The sequence below is a fragment of the Myotis davidii genome, unplaced genomic scaffold (genome assembly GCF_000327345.1).
Source record: "Myotis davidii unplaced genomic scaffold, ASM32734v1 scaffold56, whole genome shotgun sequence".
Taxonomy (NCBI): domain Eukaryota; kingdom Metazoa; phylum Chordata; class Mammalia; order Chiroptera; family Vespertilionidae; genus Myotis; species Myotis davidii.
In genome coordinates this window covers 378,859-398,233 of record NW_006287458.1, presented here as the reverse complement: position 1 = coordinate 398,233, position 19,375 = coordinate 378,859, and the positions used below count along the sequence as shown (strand labels likewise).

General features: G+C 44.8%; 1 protein-coding gene across 1 annotated transcript in view; it reads left to right on the top strand.

The window, feature by feature from the left end:
* AKAP8L (A-kinase anchoring protein 8 like) overlaps positions 1 to 19,375 on the top strand; it is a 28,523-nt gene that overhangs the window by 6,064 nt on the left and 3,084 nt on the right. Inside the window, exons 3-12 of the mRNA XM_015560961.1 lie at positions 4,304 to 4,336; positions 4,599 to 4,839; positions 6,561 to 7,014; positions 7,110 to 7,206; positions 7,297 to 7,367; positions 7,705 to 7,768; positions 8,652 to 8,760; positions 10,204 to 10,345; positions 10,445 to 10,550; positions 10,769 to 10,899. Coding sequence (XP_015416447.1) covers positions 4,304 to 4,336; positions 4,599 to 4,839; positions 6,561 to 7,014; positions 7,110 to 7,206; positions 7,297 to 7,367; positions 7,705 to 7,768; positions 8,652 to 8,760; positions 10,204 to 10,345; positions 10,445 to 10,550; positions 10,769 to 10,899 — 1,448 coding nt within the window. The remainder of the gene's footprint in view (positions 1 to 4,303; positions 4,337 to 4,598; positions 4,840 to 6,560; positions 7,015 to 7,109; positions 7,207 to 7,296; positions 7,368 to 7,704; positions 7,769 to 8,651; positions 8,761 to 10,203; positions 10,346 to 10,444; positions 10,551 to 10,768; positions 10,900 to 19,375) is intronic.

The following is a 19,375-nucleotide window of genomic DNA, read 5'->3' as shown; positions in this document are numbered from 1 at the left end:
AGTGAATAAAAGATTGGCAAGGCCTGAGCACCAGGAGAAGTCCTTTCTCTTGGATTTGGGCTTTCCGCCTGGCCCCCAATATTTCCAAATTATTTCTTGTCTCATCTCTGTCATTTGCGCGGCCCTTCTCCAGATCCAGAACCCTGAACCACGCAGAACGTGGGTCATCACACTCTCCCTTCCTCTCTGAAATCAATAAAAATATATTTTTTTTTTAAAAAGAGAGAGGGAGGGAGGAAGGGAGAGAGAGAAGGAAAAACATCAGTATGAAAGAGACACATTTATCAGTTGCCTCCCAGCAAGCCCCAACCTGGGATTGAACCTGCAACTTAGGTATGTGCCCTTGACTGTGAATCTTCTGGTGCATGGGATGATGCTCCAGCCAACCAACCCACACTGTCCAGAGCCCTAAGTTTTCTTTTAGGTGCTTCATAGTTTTATGTTGTTTTATAAAAATCTTTATTGTTGAAAGTATTACATATGTCCCCTCTCTCCCCCATTCACTCCTAGCCTGTCCCCACTCCCTGCGGCTATTTGGTGTCTTTTTTGGTTCCATATAAATTTTTGGAATATTTGTTCTAGATCTGTGAAATATGCTGTTGGTATTTTAATAGGGATTGCATTGAATCTGTAGATTGCCTTGGGTAGTATGAAAATTTTAAATGATGTTAATTCTACCAATCCATGAACATGGTATATTCTTCCATGTGTTTATATGTTCCATCTCTTTTTTCAACCTCATGTAGTTTTCCGAGTACAAGTCTAACTTCCTTGGTTAAGTTTATTCCTAACTGTCTTAATTTTTTTGTTGCAATGGTAAATGGGATTGTTTGTTGAGTTTCTCTTTCATTAGTATAAAAAAGCCATCGATTGCCAACCAGTTTGGCTCAGTGGATAGAGCATCGGCCTGCGGACTGAAGGGTCCCGGGTTCGGTTCCGGTCAAGGGCATGTACCTTGGTTGCAGGCACACCCCAGTTGGGGTTGTGCAGGAGGCAGTGATCGATCTCTCTCATCGATGTTTCTAGCTCTCTATCCCTCTCCTTTCCTCTCTGTAAATCAATAAAATATATTTTTTTAAAAAAAGCCATCGATTTTTCGGTGTTAATTTTGTATCCTGCTATATTGTCAAATTCATTTATTTTATTTATTTATTTTTTAAAATTTATTGATTTTTTACAGAGGAAGGGATAGGGATAGAGAGTCAGAAACATCAATGAGAGAAAAACATCGATCAGCTGCCTCCTGCACAGTTCCCAGTGGGGATGTGCCCGCAACCAAGGTACATGCCCTTGACCGGAATTGAACCTGGGACCCTTGAGTCCGCAGGCTGATGCTCTATCCACTGAGCCAAACCGGTTAGGGTGAATTCATTTATTAAATCTAGTAGATTTTTGGTAGAGCCTTAGATTTTCTATGTACAATATCATGTCATCTGCAAATAATGAGATCTTTACTTCCTCCTTTTTAATTTGGATGACTTTTATTTCTTCTTGCTTGATTGCTATGGCTAGGACTTCAAGTACTGTGTTCATAAGAGTGGTGAAAGGGGACATCTCTGTCTTGTTCTTGGTGGGGGGGTTAATTTTTGCCCATTGAGTATGATGTTCACTGTAGGTTTGTCATATATGGCCTTTATTATGTTGAGATATTCCTCTATTCCCACTTTGCTGAGAGTTTTTATCAAAAATGGATGTTGGGTTTTGTTGAATGCTTTTTCTTCATCTGTTGGTATGATCATGTGACTTTTGTCTTTCAACGTGTTTATGTAATGTATCACATTTATTGATTTGCAAATATTGTACCAGCCTTGAATCCCTGGAATAAATCTCACTTGGTCTTGGTATATGATCTTTTTTATTTATTGCTGAATCCAATTTGCTAATATTTTGTTGAGGATTTTAATATCTATGTTAATCAGCGATACTGGCCTGTATTTCTCTTTCTTTGTAGTGTCTTTATCTGGTTTTGGAATTAGGATAATGCTGGCCTTATAAAAAGAGCTTGGAAGTGTTCTTTCTTTCCTCTTGGATTTTCTGGAATAGTTTGAGGAATATAAGTGTTAGTTCTTCTTTGAATGTTTGGTAAAACTCCCCTATGAAGTCATCCAGACCCTGGCTTTTGTTTGCAGGGGGTGGGGGTGGGGGGTAGTTAATGCTTCTATTTTATCAGTTGTTATTGGCCTATTCAGGTTTTCTGATTCTTCCTGATTCAATTTTGGGAGTTTGTATTTTTCTAGAAATTTGTCCATTCATCTACATTGTCCAGCTTGTTGGCATATAGTTATTCATAGTATTTTCTTACAATCCTTTGTATTTCTGTGGTGTTAGTTGTTACTTCTTCACTCTCATTTCTAAATTTATTTATTTGGGTCCTTTCTCTTTGTTTCTTGATGAGTCTGGCTAATGGTTCATCAACTTTATCTTTTCAAAGAACCAACTCTTGGTTTCATAGATTTTTTTTGTATTTTTTTTTTAGCCTCTATGTAATTTATTTCTCTCTAATCTTTATTATTTCCATTTTTCTACTTAATTTAGGCTTTTCTTGTTTTTCTCTTTCTAATTCTTTCAGTTGTAGGGTTAAATAGCTTATTATTAATTTTTCTTGTTTTTTGAGATAGACCTGTAGCATTATGAACTTACCTCTCAGGACTGCTTTTGCTATGTCCCAGAGATTCTGGGTTGATGTGTGTTCATTTTCATTTGCTTCCAGGAAGTTTTTGATTTCTTTCTTGATCTCATTGGTAACCCATTCATTGTTTAATAGCATGCCATTTAGCTTCCATGTTTTTGAATGTTTTTTTTATCGTAGTTGATTTCTAATTTCATTCCATTGTGATCTGAGAAGATGCTTGATATGCTTTTCAGTCCTCTTGAACTTACAGAAACTTGTTTTGCAACCTAACATGTGGTCTATCGTAAATGACCATGTGCACTTGAGAAGAATGTATATTCTGCAGCTTTGGGGTGAAATGTTCTATAAATGTCAAGTAAATCCATCTGATCCAATGTGTCATTTAGAGTCACTGTTAATTTTTGTCCGGAAGATTTATCCAGTGAAGTCAGCAGGGTGCTAAATTCCCCTACTATGATTGTATTGTTGTTGATCTCCCCCTTAAAATCCTCTAGAAGTTTTTTATATATTTAGGTGCTCCTGTATTGGTTACATATATATTTACCAGGGTTATATTCTTTTGTTGGATTGATTTGTTTAGTATTATGTAGTGACCTGTGTTATACCTTTGATGGCCTTCATTTTGAAGTCTATTTTGTCAGACATGAGTATTGCCACCCCAGCTTTTTTTTTTTTTTCCATTTGCATGGAAAATTTTTTTCCATCCCTTCACTCTCATCCTCTGTGAGACTTTTGTTCTGAGGTGGATCTCTTGTAGACAGCATATAACTGGGTCATGTTTTTATAGCCAAGCAGCTACCCTGTGTCTTTTGATTGGAGCATTTAATCCATTTACCTTTAAGGATATTATTAATCACTGAACTTTGGTCCTGCCCTGAAATGAGCTTGACTTGTCCTCAGGGCAGAGAGAACCAGAAGTAGGAGATGACTCTGGGCATTCACCAGAGTCATTGGGAAGTTGGGTTGTCTGTTCTCATGGATTCCCCTGGATAGGAAGCATGTCTGCTTCATACTTTGTCAGTTCTAAGGGCTTTGTGTTCCAGAAGGAATGAATTTTTCTCATGTACTATGATAAGCTCCAGAGTATATTGAGTTAATAATTATTGAAGTTGTGTCTTGTCCTTCCCTCGGCTGATGTTTTCCATCACAGCACGCTCACACAGTTTAAGGACTCGGTGGCCCTTCCTGTTAAGGCAGACATTTGAAGGATTAGGGTGATAAGTTTCTCTACTCCATCCAGATGGCTCTGTTGTGCAGTTTGAGTGACATGACTTCAGCGTGGATGTGGACTTGGTGCTGAGCTTCTTATACAGCGGAATCTGTGTGAGGCACCGGAATCACTCTCCTTTTCCTCTAATTGGTGCTTAGCCAGGAGTTGTGTAACCTCTCATTTTGGCTCCTAAAGGGAGTATAGGAGTCAAATTCCTTAGCTGAGAGTGTTTTGAAGGGAGACTCCTTGAATAGCAGATGGTCAGATCCCCAGAAGGTGGGAGTACCAGGGCAGCGAGTGGCCTGGATCATTTCTGTGGTTCTGTCACGCTCCAGGCTCCTCAGTTAAGGGCAGGTTCAGTCTCTTGCATCCAGTCAGACACTGGAAATATTGTCTTTGTTTGTTCCTGAATTAAACTCTCATTATATTGTAAAACGTAATTATCCTTTTGCTTTTTGTAGGATATGGAACTTGGAACTCTGGGACAAACAGAGGCAAGTATCATTTCCGTGATTGCTGTCCTCTCCCTTGGGATTGAACTGTTTGTCTGTTTCTGCTGGGTGGGATGGGTGCCTTTCAGGGCTCTGGGCTGGCTGCTCCTTCACAAAAGGACTCCTTGGGTGGCTAGTGTCCCCAAATTGTCTCTGCAACAGAAAATGTCCTTGTTTCTGTGCTTGTTTCTGTCTCTGCCTCTCTCCTCCCTGGCCCGCCTCTCCCCACCCCCCTAGCCATCTCTCTCTATCTCCTTCGTTGCAGGCTACGATAACTATGGTTATGGCTATGGCTATGGCCAGGATAACACCACCAACTATGGGTACGGTATGGCCACTTCAAACTCTTGGGAAATGCCTAGCTCTGACACAAACGCAAACCCTAGTGCTGTGGGTAGCACCAGTGCTGATTCCGTTTTGTCCAGAATTAACCAGCGCTTAGATATGGTGCCGCACTTGGAGACAGACATGCTACAAGGAGGCGTGTACGGCTCAGGTGGAGAACGGTGAGTAGGTGCCTGCTTAGGGACTGAGGCTCTGCAGGCACGCTCCTGTCTGCTGCCTGCTGGCTTCTCCCTCTCAACTGCCTCCATGTCTGCTTCCTCCCTCCTTACTCTGTTCCTGGGGCTTTCTGCTGGGGTCCAGTGCACTGACCATATCTGGCTTTGCTCCCCTACCTCTCCCCTCCCCTACTGGCTGGAGGCCAATCTCTCCCCAGCTTGTAGGGGAAAGAACAACTTTGGACCCAGCTGATTTTACTGTACCCACCAAATGGCTCTTAGGAGCAGTGTTAAGTGGCCCTTCCGTTTAGAGACAACCATTTGGAGTTTGCATGAGACTGCATCCTACCTGCTGTCAGGGCAGGACAGATGGGATTGAGTATGAAGAGTTAGATGAGCCTTTGGGGTTCACCACGGTAGGCTGGGCCATCCCCATATAAAGAACAGGGCAGATATAGACACTTCCAGGCCACTTTTCAGTACGTGACAGATGTGCACCTGTTGAGCTTGGAAGCGGCCTACAAAGAACTGTCCCTGTCCTCGTTATGCAGGCGGGGAACGTTAGGCACAGGCAGGTCACACCCTTGCCCGAAGATGCCCAGGAATAGGTGGTGGAACTGGGCCTGGCGCTCAGACTTGCCCTACTCCAGAGCATCATGCTATGGATATTTGTCACTGTCTGAACTGGTGCAAGTCCAGGAGTTCTTGGGCCCTATCAAGAGGCTTCAGTGAGGAGGACACACATATTTTTAATATAAGGTGGAGTGGAGTAGCCTAGTGACTCCAGCTGGCAGATGGGGGAGAGCAGAAAGTAAGTAGGGACCTGGCTGGGCACTGGTGGGGTCAAGTGAGAACTCTAGAGCCACTGGGAGGCAGAGGGACTTGCTTGCATGGGCTTTGTAGCAAGTAAAAAGTGTGGGAGGAACCCCAGGCACACCCCCTGCCCTCCACAGCCATGGTACTTGGAGCTGAGGTTGTGTAGCACTGAACACTTGCCGTGCCTGTGAGACCAGGGTGGGTCTGGGCCTGTGGGGCTTTGGTTGCAGCCGAAGTTAGAATGGCTCTCTGCAGTGCCTTGTCAACTCCTGTGGAAGGTTTGGCCGATTGCTGTGTAGGGTCAGTGCCCTAACCACCCTCATCCCCACCCCTGTCCCAGGCTCCAGGTTGATGTAATAGAGTATTTTTTTCTAGTCCTTAGGCAAGCTCATTGTTTTTCCTGGGAAACACTCCATTTTGTACTCTTTTTCCTTTTGGGTGGTAAGGGCCTTTGGAGGGTTTTGGGGGTTCCCCCAGTCATGAGGGATGAGATCAGCACAGGTTTCTTATTGGCATTATCAGCCCATTGGACAGACAGTTAATGTGTTGGAGGATGTTGCGATACTCGGCTCTGTTCCTCCCAAGGAGCAACCTTGGGTGTGTGGCTACACAGACATGTACATGTGCTTCCAAAGGGTTAAGGGCTATCAGGTGTCTCTGCCCCTCAGACCCTCCTCCTGTCATCAGTCCTTAGGGTCCCCAGGCTGAGGAGTGTCCACATGCAGGCTTGGGAATACCAGCTGAGGGACCCTTCCTGGTTCTAGAACTCTGCTCCTGAGAGGCCTTTTACCTGGCATTTCTGAACATTGAGCCCCTCCAGCAGGGTGGGTAGGTGCTGGAGGGAGGTTTGGGGGAAGGCAAAGGCAACGGGACCTGAGGCCCTCCCTGATACTTGCCACCTGCCTCTGCAGATATGATTCCTACGAGGCCTGTGACTCGAGGGCCGTGCTGAGTGAGCGTGACCTTTACCGGTCGGGCTACGATTATGGCGAACTTGACCCTGAGATGGAAATGGCCTACGAAGGCCAGTACGATGCCTACAGAGACCAGTTTCGCATGCGTGGAGGCGACACCTTTGGCCCACGGGCTCAGGGCTGGGCCCGGGACTCCCGGAGTAGCCGGCCAATGGCCTCAGGCTATGGGCGCATGTGGGAAGACCCCATGGGGGCCCGGGGCCAGTGCATGCCTGGTGCCTCCCGGCTGCCCTCCCTCTTCTCCCAGAACATCATCCCGGAGTATGGCATGTTCCAGGGCATGCGTGGTGGGGGTGCCTTCCCAGGCGGCTCCCGCTTTGGCTTCGGGTTTGGCAATGGCATGAAGCAGATGAGGCGGACCTGGAAGACCTGGACCACAGCTGACTTCCGGGTGAGTAAAGGAGGCCTTCCCTCTTGGCTCTTGAGTGGGTGGAGGAAAGGGCCCGGAGCCATCTACCTTGACCTGGCTCCCTCTTTCTGACCTAGACCAAGAAGAAGAAGAGAAAGCAGGGCGGCAGTCCTGATGAGCCAGACAGCAAAGCCTCCCGAACCGACTGCTCAGACAACAGTGACTCGGACAATGGTGAGCCAAGGCACTGGCTGCTGCCCCTGCCCCCTACCTCCTTCCCCCTGCTCCATGGGGCTTCTGGGCTGAGCATGTCTCCTCTTCCAGATGATGGTACCGAGGGAGAAACTGCAGATGGCACTGAAGGTGCAGACGCTGTGGAAAAAGGCTGCAGAGCGGTAAGTGGCTCTGGCCCTGTGTGCTCTGTCTGCAGGGGTGCCAGTGAAGAGTGGGTTGCCCGAGCACCTGAGCCACAGAAGAGGGCTTTCACAGGCCATCCTGAGGCAGTTCTGCACGCAAGCATGATCACCACAGGGAGACAGGGAGCTCTGGTGGAGGGAGCGAGGCTGAGGGGAGGCCTTCCAGCCAGGGACGGAATGAGTCCTCCATGCAAGGGATGTGGGGAGAATGTGAGGCACCTGGCCCAGTGCCTGGCATGTAGCAGGGCCTTGCCATTTAGAGCCATTATAAACAACTACATATGCTTGACATTGGATTTTTGACATCGTGTCTTAGGAAGGAGAAGATGAAGAGGGAAAAGAGGAGGGGAAGGAAGACGGCAAAGAGGATGCAGACAAGGGTGAGTGTTCTGAGTGGCCTGGGTGTTGGAATGGCTCTCCCAGGCGCTCATGGTGGGAGGCAGGATTGTGACAGAAACGTGGCCAGCTTGGGCTTTCCCTTGTGGGGTTGGCAGGGGCTCCTTGTCCTCTGCCCCTTCACACTTTGTCCCTGTTCTTCCCAGACAACGGCTGTGGGTGGCAATGGACCCTGCCTAGCACACTGATTTTGACTTCAGGTGGGGGGAACAAGAAAAAGTATGGGTGGACCCCAGGCACATCCCCTGCCCTGGTCCCTCAGTAACATGAAGTTCAAGTCCTCAGTGGCCAGTGTCTGAGCTAGGACCCTTGGTGCAATTTTTACGGCTCTGGTTTGCGTGTCCTCTCCCTTAGCGCCTCTCCAGCCCCTGTGTTGGGAGTCCGTGTCCCCCCACCCGAGTGATGAGCGCCAGCAGGTACCTAACAGTAAATCCAGCCTCAGCCCACTATTGCCGCAGTGCCCGGTGTGGGGGTGGGCAGGGCCATGTGAGCTTTGGGGTCTTTGCCCCTGGGGGCTACACTTCAGCCCCAGCCGCAGCCTCCCTGCATCCCACCACCTAAGCCCTCCCCACCCAAACAGCCTCTCTTTGCCTTCCAGCCTCCCTGTGGCCCACTCTTTGGAGCATGGGTGCCCTGGCGAGTGGTGGGGTCAGCACGTGTCCTTTCCTTTTAAGGCCAAAACCTAGGCCAAAACTGCTCCCTGTCCAGCCCAGGGTACCCACCTACTCGAGGCCAGAGGCCTTGCTCAGGCAGCTGCTGTCAGAATGGACCCGTTGGAGTAAATGGCAGGTGATGCAGCTAGAGGCCACAGGGCCTTGCCCTCACCTGTTGGAGCCAAGCTGGTAACTATGTCCTTTGTTCCCATAGGGTCCCTGAATGCCCAGGATGAAAGTGGCCAGACAAAGCACAAGGTACAGGCAGGCAAGAAGAGCCAGGACAAACAGAAGAAGCGGCAACGAGACCGCATGGTGGAAAGGTAACCACCTTCCCTGCAGCCCTTCGCCTCTGCCTCACATTGGGGCTGCGACCAGGCTGGCAGGGCCATAGCTCTGCCGCCTCACTGCCCTCTGGCCTCCCTTGGGAGCCTCCACCTGTTCGGCCATGCATGGACCCTGCTTCCCACCCGGCCCAGCTCCCAAGGCCTGGCTCATCCCCTGTCCCTCTGTGCCCGCCTGGTGACCACTGTCGTCTTTGGCCTGAAACCTGACATTGCTCAGCACTGTTTCCCAGAAGCTCCAGTCTGGAGCGGGAGTCCAGAGGTGCACTGGGGGCATGGTGCCCCTGCGGGAGGGGGCCTGCTCATCAGAGACTCAAGGTCCAAGGTGCCTGTGCCACCACAGCTAGCTGCCAAGAGGCCACCGCCGTTCCCAGAAGAGATGGCAGCACCTGTGGGCTGTGGCAGCCTCGGGCCTGCCCTCTGCCCTGTCCACTGGCCCGGTCAGGCCAGGCCTATTTGCGGCTGAGCCCTTCACGCCCCTTGGTCGGGTCTGTCTGCCCTCAGGGCTCCCGTATTGGCGCTTGCCTCCTCCTCCTCCGCCTCAGACTCTTGCTCTTGCTGGACCTTCCTCGCCGGCACCTGGCCCCTGGGCTCTCCAGAAAAAGCTGACCCCGTGGCCCAGATAAGGACGTCCGGCAGAGGTAGGGACCTGCCCCGAGGCCTCGGTGGCGGCTGGCCTCCTCCGCCCCTTGCCACGGCGGCCTGCTCCAGCCCAGGCCCCAGACCCTGGGCTTCTGCTGTGAACACCAGGCCCAGACAGAGCACCTCGCTCAGGTGACTCCAGGTTGCCCTCTGGCAGACCGGGCAGGCGTCCTCCTTCCAGCTCAGACTGGTCTCTTCTTGGAAGAGGAAGATGAGGCAGCAGGCGCCCAGGCCTGCCTGCCTCCCATCCCTCCCGACACCACCCCCAAGCACTCTGAGCAGAGGATGGGCTGGGCCTTTCAATCCCCCAGACCCCAGGAGGAAGATGCAGCACCTTTTCTGGCCCTGCCTCGGGACTGCGCACTCCACTCTGCACCTCAGGGCCACCTGGCTCACGCCAGGGCATCCTTCCTTCTGGTCCCCAGCTGGGCCAAGTACACAAGCTCCTGCCCAGCCTTGGCAGAGAGGCCTTCCGGCTACCTTCCAGCGATCCTTGCCTGTTGTAGCAGCTGCTGCCTCAGGCTTCAGCAGGCTTCAGCCTCCTGCCTGTGGGAAGGAAGAGCTCCTCCCCTGCCCCCTACATTGCAGTAACTACAGCCTGCAGACTTTCTGTCCCTACTCCCAGCCCCACTGGTCTTAGCCTGTCCCCCTGCTGGGACTGCACTTCAGAGGCCCGTGAGAAAAGCCTGTTTCAGGGCTTCGGAGCTGGGTTGGGTGAGGCAGCAGCACTGCTCCATGGGACCCTCAAGGCCTCAACCTCTCATTTCCCTCCTGTGGCAGGATCCAGTTTGTGTGTTCGCTCTGCAAGTACCGAACCTTCTATGAGGATGAAATGGCCAGCCACCTTGACAGCAAGTTCCACAAGGAGCACTTTAAGTACATAGGCACCAAGCTCCCCAAGCAGACAGCTGACTTTCTGCAGGTGAGCCTTGAAGCAGCACGGCTGCTCCACTCTTCTCAGTCCCCTCAAGACATAGAACAGCCCACATGAACCTTGGTCTCTCCTCGGTGTCTCTGGCAGGAGTACGTCACCAACAAGACTAAGAAGACAGAGGAGCTCCGAAAAACTGTGGAGGACCTTGATGGTCTGATCCAGCAGATCTATAGAGACCAGGATCTGACACAAGGTGAGGCAGTTCCATCTCACTCCCACCGGCATGGCCTCGGTCTGCCCTCCTCTGGTCATGATTCCCCTCTTTCCCCAGGGACTGTTTGTGAGAACAGCCTCAGGCTCACGTGGAACTTACAGGGTGAAGTGAGGAGCTAGTCTGGTGTTTTTCCCAAACTCCTGGGTTTGTCTTAGGCTCTTGGTACCAGTGGCAACTCCCTCCTTTTTCCCCTATAGAAATTTCCATGGAGCATTTTGTGAAGAAGGTTGAGGCAGCCCACTGTGCAGCCTGTGACCTCTTTATTCCCATGCAGTTTGGGATCATCCAGAAGCATCTTAAGACCATAGATCACAACCGGAATCGCAGGGTGAGTGGCCGTGCTGTGGGGAGGTCCTGGGGTTATCACCTGCCTTCTAGTTAGGGACTGCAAGAGGCTGTAGGGGGAAGTTAGACATTTCTGGCCCAGTGCAGTCACGGCGAGGAGTGGGAAATGGAGACTCTGCTGGAGAAGGTGACATGGTGACATCAGAGTTGGACCTAAAGAAGCAAGTAGGCTATGGAATATGGGGATCTCCATGTATATTGGAGCCAGTGACCAAATTAGGTTCAGAAACCAAGCAGAAGTGTACAGTATACATGTTGCTGGAGGAGGGGTTGGACTTTAGAGGTTCACTTAGGTTTGGCTGAAGGGTCTGGGCTTGCTCCTGTAGGCAGCAAAGTTTGTCATTAAAGGACTAGCAGGATTAGAGTTGGTGTTAAACTAGAGACTTTGGGCACCTGATGTGGGAGGAAGGCTGTGGCAGTGACGGGCTGCTGCACAGAGATGTGCCTCCACCTTGGGAATGATGAGAAGGGCAGGATAAAAGTGCTGTGTAAGGAAGCAAACAGGAGGTCAGCATGAGTAAGTGACAAGGAGTCTGGAATATCTCAGATTTCTGGCTTAAGTACTTGGTGGACAGTGGTGCTACCATGATGGGGGGCAGTATATGGTACAGGTAAAGGAACGTATTTGGTAAGAAATTGAACAAATTCTGTCTTAATTTTTGCAGCGAATGCTCAGTACCTAGCACAGAAATCAGAGTAGGTAGGGTTGTCTTTTTTGGTTGAATGGGTGACATGTCAGGTTGGAGGATGCTGTTAGAGATCGGGTAGGGTTGGAGGGGACTGTGCAGTAGGGAGAGAGCTAAAAGGACCAGGCCTAGTATATTACAATTGATTGATTTGGGATATTAAACCACCCTTGCATACTGGGATTAAGTTCTGCTTGGTCATAGTTTATGATTTTTTTTATGTTAAGAATTTTTGCATCTGTATTTATAAGAGATATTGGTCTGTGGTTTTTGATGATGTCTTTGATTTTGGTATCAGGGTAATACTAGCCTCAAAGAATGAGTTGGAAAGTTTTTCCTCTTGTGTTTTTTGGAAGAGTTGGTAAAAAATTGGATTAATTTTTAAACAAGAATTGGTATTAATTCTTCAGGAGTTTGGTAGAATTTGCCTCTGAAGCCATCTGGACGTAGGCTTTTCTTTGTAGGTAGCTTTTCTATTACTAATTCAATTTCTTTACCTGTTATTGGTCTATTTAGATTTTTTTTTTTACTTAGTTTCAATAGTTTTTGTCTTTCTAAAAATGTGTCCATTTCATCTAACTTACCTAATTTATTAGCATACATTTGTTTATAGTATTCCTTTATAACCCTTTTTATTTCTGTAAGGTCAGTAGTCCCCTTTTTTCATTTCTGATTCTAGTAATTTGAGACTTTTTTTTGTAGTCAGTCTTGCTGTATATAAATTTTTGTTAATTTTATTTTCTTTATAAAGAACACTTTTGGTTTCATTGATTTTCCTCCCCCTCATTTTTCTCTTCTCGACTATATTAATTTCCACTCAAATATTTACTATTTTCTTCCTTCTGCTTATGTTTTAGGTTTAATTTGCTGTTAGTTTTACTAATTTCTTAAGATGGAAAATTAGGTCTTCTCTGAGTGCTGCTTTCACTGCATCCTCATTTTTCATTCATCGCAAGTTATTTTCTGATTTCTCTTCTGATTTCTTTTTAGATTCCTTTGGTTAATTAAGAGTGTCATTTAATTTCCATACATTTGTGAATTTCCCAAATTCATTTCTGTTAGTGATTTCTAATTTTATTCTGTGTGATCAGAAAACATACATTCGGTTTTTTTTCAGTCCTTTATAATTTACTGGGGCTTGTTTTATGGCCCAGTTTTGTGTGGGTTTGTTTTTTGTGGGGTTTTTTTTTCCAGTCCTTTTTAATTTACTGCAGCTTGTTTTATGGCCAGAATATCCTAGAGAATGTTTCTTGTGCACTTGAGGGAAAAAAAAAATATTCTTCTGTTGTTGGGTGGGGTGTTCAGTAAATATCTGTTATGTCTATTAGCATTTATAGTATTGTTAATGCCATTTATTTCCTTGTTGATCTTCTGCCAAGTTGTATATATTAATAAAACTGGGATATTGAAATCTCCAACTATATTGTTGAATTGTCTGCTTCTCCCTTCATTTCTGTCAATTTGTATTTTATGTATTTTGTTGCTGTGTTAGGTGCATCTATAATTGTATGTCCTCCATTGACCCCTTTTATCATTATAAAATGTCCCTTTCAATCTTAGTAACAGTTTTTGTTTTATATGTTATTTTTGTCTAATAGTAGTATACCCAGTTCAGTTTTCTATGGTTGATGTTTGTATATCTTTTTCCATTTTTTTACTTTCCATTTACTCATATCTTTGAGTCTTTTGGATCTACATGTGTCTCCTGTGGACAGCATATAGTTTGATCTTATTTTATTCTCCAGTTGGATAATCTCAACCTTGTGAATGGACCATTAAGCCATTTACATTTAATGTTTTTATATTATTGTACTTCCATCTCTTCTACTCCCATTCTAGTTCTACCATTGCTTTCTATTGTATTAAAAGTTTTTCGTGTAAACTTTAATTTCTTAAATGATTTTTTCTGTACTACATTTTGGGGCGTTATTTTCATAGTGATTTCTCTAGGCTTTTCACAAATTCTTCAAAATCTCCTTCTTATATAGTAACTTAATTGTATTGATATTAAGTTACTCCTATGTAGCTCTCCACATAGAAAGTTTTTGTGTTATTATTGTTATAGTATTATGTCAGTATGTTATAAACCCAATGATATAATACAGTATAATTATTACTTTAATAATATTTTGTTTTTTAAGGAAGCTGACAAAAGATAGGAGAACAGTTACATATTTCTAGCTTTAGTTATATTAGCTTTCTTATTTCTTTTTCTGGAACTCTCCATTTGGATTCTTTCTTTGGATTTGTTTATCATTTGTAGTTATTTCCTTACTAGAAGCCTAGTGCACGAATCCGTGCACAGGTGGGGTCTGGCTGCCCTGACCCAATGGGCCAGTGGTGGGGAGGGGACGCAGGAGGTTGGCTGGCTGGCCCCGACCCTGATCGGGGGCGGGCTGGCTGGAGGAGGGGCTGCGGGAGGTTGGGAGGGTCTGATCAAGCCCCGATAGGGCCGGTTGGCCGCTGCAGTGCATGTCATAGCAACCAGTCATTCCAATCGCTTGACTTTTATATATATAGATTAGCCCAATACAGCTTTACTAACCCCCTGCTCTTTGTCCTATTATTGACAAATATATTACATTTCTGTATGTCATAGGCCATATAATACAAATACATAGTTTTATGTAACCGCTTTTTAAATTGGTTTGGAAGAGAGGGAAAGAAATCTGCATTTATAGTGTCTTTTATAATTATATAATTACCTTTATTCTTTCATGTAGATTCACTTTACTTTCTGGGATCATTTGCTTTTACTTTGAAAAACTTCCTTTGGTATTTTTTCTTTTTAAATTGATTTTAGAGAGGAAGGGAGAGGGAGGGAGAGAGAGAAACATCAATGATGAGAAATAATCATTGATTGGCTGCCTCCTGCATGCCCCCTACTGGGGATTGAGCCCTCAACCAGGGCATGTCCCCTTGACCAGAATCGAACCCAGGACCCTTCAGTCTGCAGGCTGATGCTCTATCCTCTGAGCCAAACCGGCTAGGACTTCCTTTGGTATTTCTTGTGTGGTCTCCTGGCAGCAAATTCTCAGTTCTTTTTATGGAATGTCTGTTTCACCTTCATTTTTGAAAAACAGCTTGGCTGGGCATAGGATTCTTGGTTGACAGTTTTTCCTTGAGCGTTTTAAATACTAGTATGTTATCCCACTACTTTCTGGCCTCATTTCTGATGAAAAGTCAGCTTTTAACCATACTGGGATTCCTCTTTAAAAAATGATTCATTTTTCTCTTGTCACTTTCAGGATTTTACTCTTGTCTTTGTGGCTTTCAGCATTTTTATTATGATGTGTCTTTGTGGAGCTTATTATTTGGAAATTTGTTGAGCTTCTTGGATGTGTAGATTAAAGTTTTTCGTCAGATTTGTGAAGTGGTTTTTTTTAAATATATTTTTATTGATTTCAGAGAGGGAGGAAGAGGGGGAGAGAGAGATGGAAACATAAATGATGAGAGAGAATCATTGATCAGCTGCCATTTTCTTGTTGATCTTCCTGACTGGGAATCAAACTGTGACCTCCTGGTTCATAGGTCTGTGTTCAACCACTGAGTCATGCCAGCTGGGAAGATTTGTGAAGATTTTAGCAATTATTTTTTCAGATAATTTTTCTGCTCCTTTCTTCTTCTGGTGCTCCCATTATGCATAATTGGGTCACTTGTGTTAAAGGTTGTCTGAGACGGACTATTCATTTTCCTTCATCCTTTTTTCTTTGTTTTTCAGATTGTATGATATCTACCTACCTACAAATTCACTAATTCTCCTGTCATTTCAAATCTATTGAGCCCCTCTAGTGAATTTTTCATTTTCATTGTATTTTTTAGCTCCACGATGTATATTCTTTTTTATATCTTTAATTGATATTTATTTGATGAGCCACTGTTGTCATGCCTTTTCCTTCTTCCCATCCCCCAAGTCTTGTGATTGTGCTTGCTTGTCTATTTGTTTAGTTGGCTAGCAAAATTATTTTAGTGCAGTCTCTTTCATCCCCACAATGTAAAGCCTCTGATATTGTGCCTTGGAGGAGGAAGCCATAGGCAAGTGCACAGCTATCGTGAGATAACAGTGGTTTATACAGGGCTCTCCTGGACTGTTTCTTTCCCTGACTACACTCGGGTGTTACACTCCACAAATTGTTGGTTGATTTCTCTATTTCTTTCAACAATGCACTGAGTCATTAAATTGTTCCCCAATCTGGTCTAATTAAATCTGGGCTACTTTGCAGTGATCATTTTTTTAATTGTTTGAGATTTATTCTGAAACCAGGAAGGTTCTTAGCTGTCTGTTTTACTGGTTCTTTCTGGTAACCCAGGCTGTCAGTGGTTTAGTTTATATTGCTAGCAAATCTACCTGTCTCCTTTTAATTACTTTTCTCCACACTTTTCCTTTTTCCACACACTCCACTATTTGGAGAAAGCTCAGTAAGTTTTGTTGGGAACAGCCTGAGAGCTTATGTTTTAAGACCTTCCTTTCTCCCTGGGCAGAATCTTTGAGTCTAGGCTGTGGAGCTGGGATTGAAGACAATGGAGCACTTCTCTTTGAGTGACTCGATTGCTTTAGAAGAGATGGTGTGGTGGGGGGTGGGTAGGTAGCTGTAGCCTCTGGTCTTCTTGGTTTGGCTTTGGTTTGCCTCTTCTGGCATTGGACCTCTGCTTTGTGAACAAACCAGTATTCTCAGCATGCCATGCCCAACCAAGGTCAAGCCTCCATTCCATGGGGGCTGGCTAGAAGAAGGGAGTCCCCACCTCTGCTGAACTTGCCCAGAACTTAGCCTCAGAAGCAGGTAGCTAGATGTGGACATACTGTCCCTCCTGGGAAGATAGAGCCCTTAACTGTGATGAACTGGGTATAGGCGGAGGCCTGGCGGTACTGTTTATAGTGGAGTTTCCATCATGCTGAGCTGTGAGGCAGGGAAGCCACAAATCATGTTTTAACCACCACAACTCACACTTTTTACTGAGTTTTAGTAGCTTTTCCTCAATGTTCATTCATTTGCTCTATTTTCTTTTTCTTATTGATTTTTTACAGAGAGGAAGGGAGAGGAATAGAGAGTTAGAAACATCAATGAGAGAGAAACATCGATCAGCTGCCTTCTGCACACCTACTTGGGATGTGCCCGCAACCAAGGTACATGCCCTTGACCGGAATCGAACCTGGGACCCTTCAGTCCACAGGTTGATGCTCTATCCACTGAGCCAAATCAGTTAGGGCAATTTTGGTCTATTTTCTTAGGATCATTTGTAGAGACTAAATAGTCAGATATTTGTTTTATTTAATGTATTTATTTATGCTAATCCTCACCTGAGGATAATTTTTTACATTGCTTTTAAATTTCATGTTTCTTTCTTTTTTTTAATCCTCACCCGAGGATATTTTCCCACTGATTTTTAGAGAGAGTGGAAGAGAGAGGGAAAGACAGAGAGAAATAACGATGTGAGAGGGATACATCAATTGGTTGCCTCCTGCACACACCCTGAACCGTGGCGGGGAACCAAATCTACAACCCAAGTACCTGTCCTTGCTGGGAATCAAACCCATGAGCCTTTGATGCACAGGCTGATGCTCCAACCACTGAGTGACACCAACCAGGGTTTGTTTTTTTGTTTTTTAAGTAGTTTTCATCAGTTTCACTAGGGAGCAGGTCTGCAGAACTTCTCAGGCTGCCATGCTGGAAGGCTATTTTCAAATTCATTTTTAGGGACCCTTTTTAACCTTAATTCCAAAAATTGATAAGGGTAATACCAAGATGAAACTGTAAATACGTTTATTATCTTCTCTATATGAAAGGCTAATATGCAAAGTGTCCCTCTGGGAGTTTGATTGCTCGCTATGACGTACACTGACCATTGGGGCAGTGCAGAGGGAAGGAAGGCCAGCAGCTGGCAGCCAGGGAAGGGAGGCCCCAGCCAGCAGCCAGAAGGCCCCAATCAGCCCTGATCTCCAGCCAGTCCTAGGGACCCTACCCGTGCATGAATTTCATTTAATACTTTAATTCTTTAACTAGAATAAAAGCATTAAATAAAATATTAGTAATTATCAATCTAGTAGTGATTCAAATGAGTGATATACTATAAGTTTGTTTCTGGAATACAAGGATAAATAAGCAACATCAGTATAAAATACTGGAAATGAAAACTTTTTATATACAAATAAATGAGTATATTCTCAGAAAATAGGAATGATTCCAACAAAATGTTCTTAATTCATTGAATCTGGTAACCAAACCATGTTGGATTCAAGATAACATACAAAATATACTAGTTTTTCTCCACTATTGTAATAACCAGTTAGAAACATAAATGGGAGGTGAGGGAATCCACTTACAATAACCACAAAATGCATTGAAATAATTAGTAATATAGATTTAAGAAGTTATAGGATCTTAAACTTCAAAGACATGAGACAAGACCTCAGTGCATGACAGAACAGATTGTGTTCTCAGGTGGAAGAGTTAATAACAAGACAACAAAAACCAGTTCTCCTCACATTAACGTAGACAGTGCAATTCCAGTCAAAGTCTAGGGAGGGGAACTGGCTGAAATTATTTCAACGTTTCATTTGTAAAGGTTAGTTTATACAGAAAGCAGTAGTGAATTCAGGGCCTTGCTTTATCAGATATAACTAACTGCAAATCCAGTGCACTTAAAAACAAAAAAGTGTTAATGGCATAATAATAAAACTAAAACCAGAATAGAGTCAGTTTAGTGAAAGATCCCAGTGCCTTTTGGAACTTAGTATTTGTCAAAGTCAAGTACAGGTCCCTTATCTGAAACCCTGGGGCCGGATCTTTTTAAGTTAATTTTTGGATTTCAGGACAGCTACACTAGGATCTGGGAGAGTGCCTTGTAGTTGAACCACCAATAATAATTCAAGTGACTCGTATAAGTGGGATAAATAAAGATGGTACAAAACATAACGTCAGCTCATGTTTTGTCACCAGGTGAGTTATAGGGGAAAAGTTTTGGGTTTCAGTTTTGTAAGTAAAGGGTTGTAGACCTCTGTGTCAATTCAGTAGGGGAAACTGGTTTATCTTATAAATTTCTGGAAAGGAAAGAAAGTTGGCTTCTATCTCATACCATATATTTAAATTCCAGAAATCTTAAATGTAAAAAACAAAAGAACAAAATTTAGAAGATTATTTGTTTACCTTGATGTTAAAGGAAGCCTTCCTGAGCAAACCGGGAAACCCAGACATTGTTTTAGTTCAGTTGGAGGAAGCATGGTTTACAACTGTTTTGTAAAGTACTCGGGTACTCTGCCTTTGGTGAACCTGTTTGGTAGAATTAAAAGCACCAGCATAGAATTACAATGGAACCTCAGTTCTCAAACTTAATTTGTTTTGGAAGGCTATTCAAGAAGCAGTTTGTTTGAAAACCAAATCATCCTCCCTACTCCCCCCCCCCCATTAATTTGTTCCAGACCCCAAATGATTCCCTGTATTAAATCTTCCTTATATAAGGTACATGTCTAATGTGCTGCTTGATCTATAAAGAAACACTTCTTAAATTTATCAACTACCCTCTACTAGCCTTAAAGGAATCACTGTCAGCACTTGTCTTTCAGGTCAGCATGCAGCATCTTTGCATGTTCATATATCACTGCCTTCAAAATGCTGTCACGGGCTAACTGCATTTTGATTATCCAAGTCAAGTTTTTCTACTACTTCAATTGCCTGTGATCATTGTTTCTTTCACACCATTAGCAACTCTTGATGCCCTGTTTATTTTAAAATTGTGCTAATTGTCCATTGCCAGCAACAACAGCAAACAAAAATA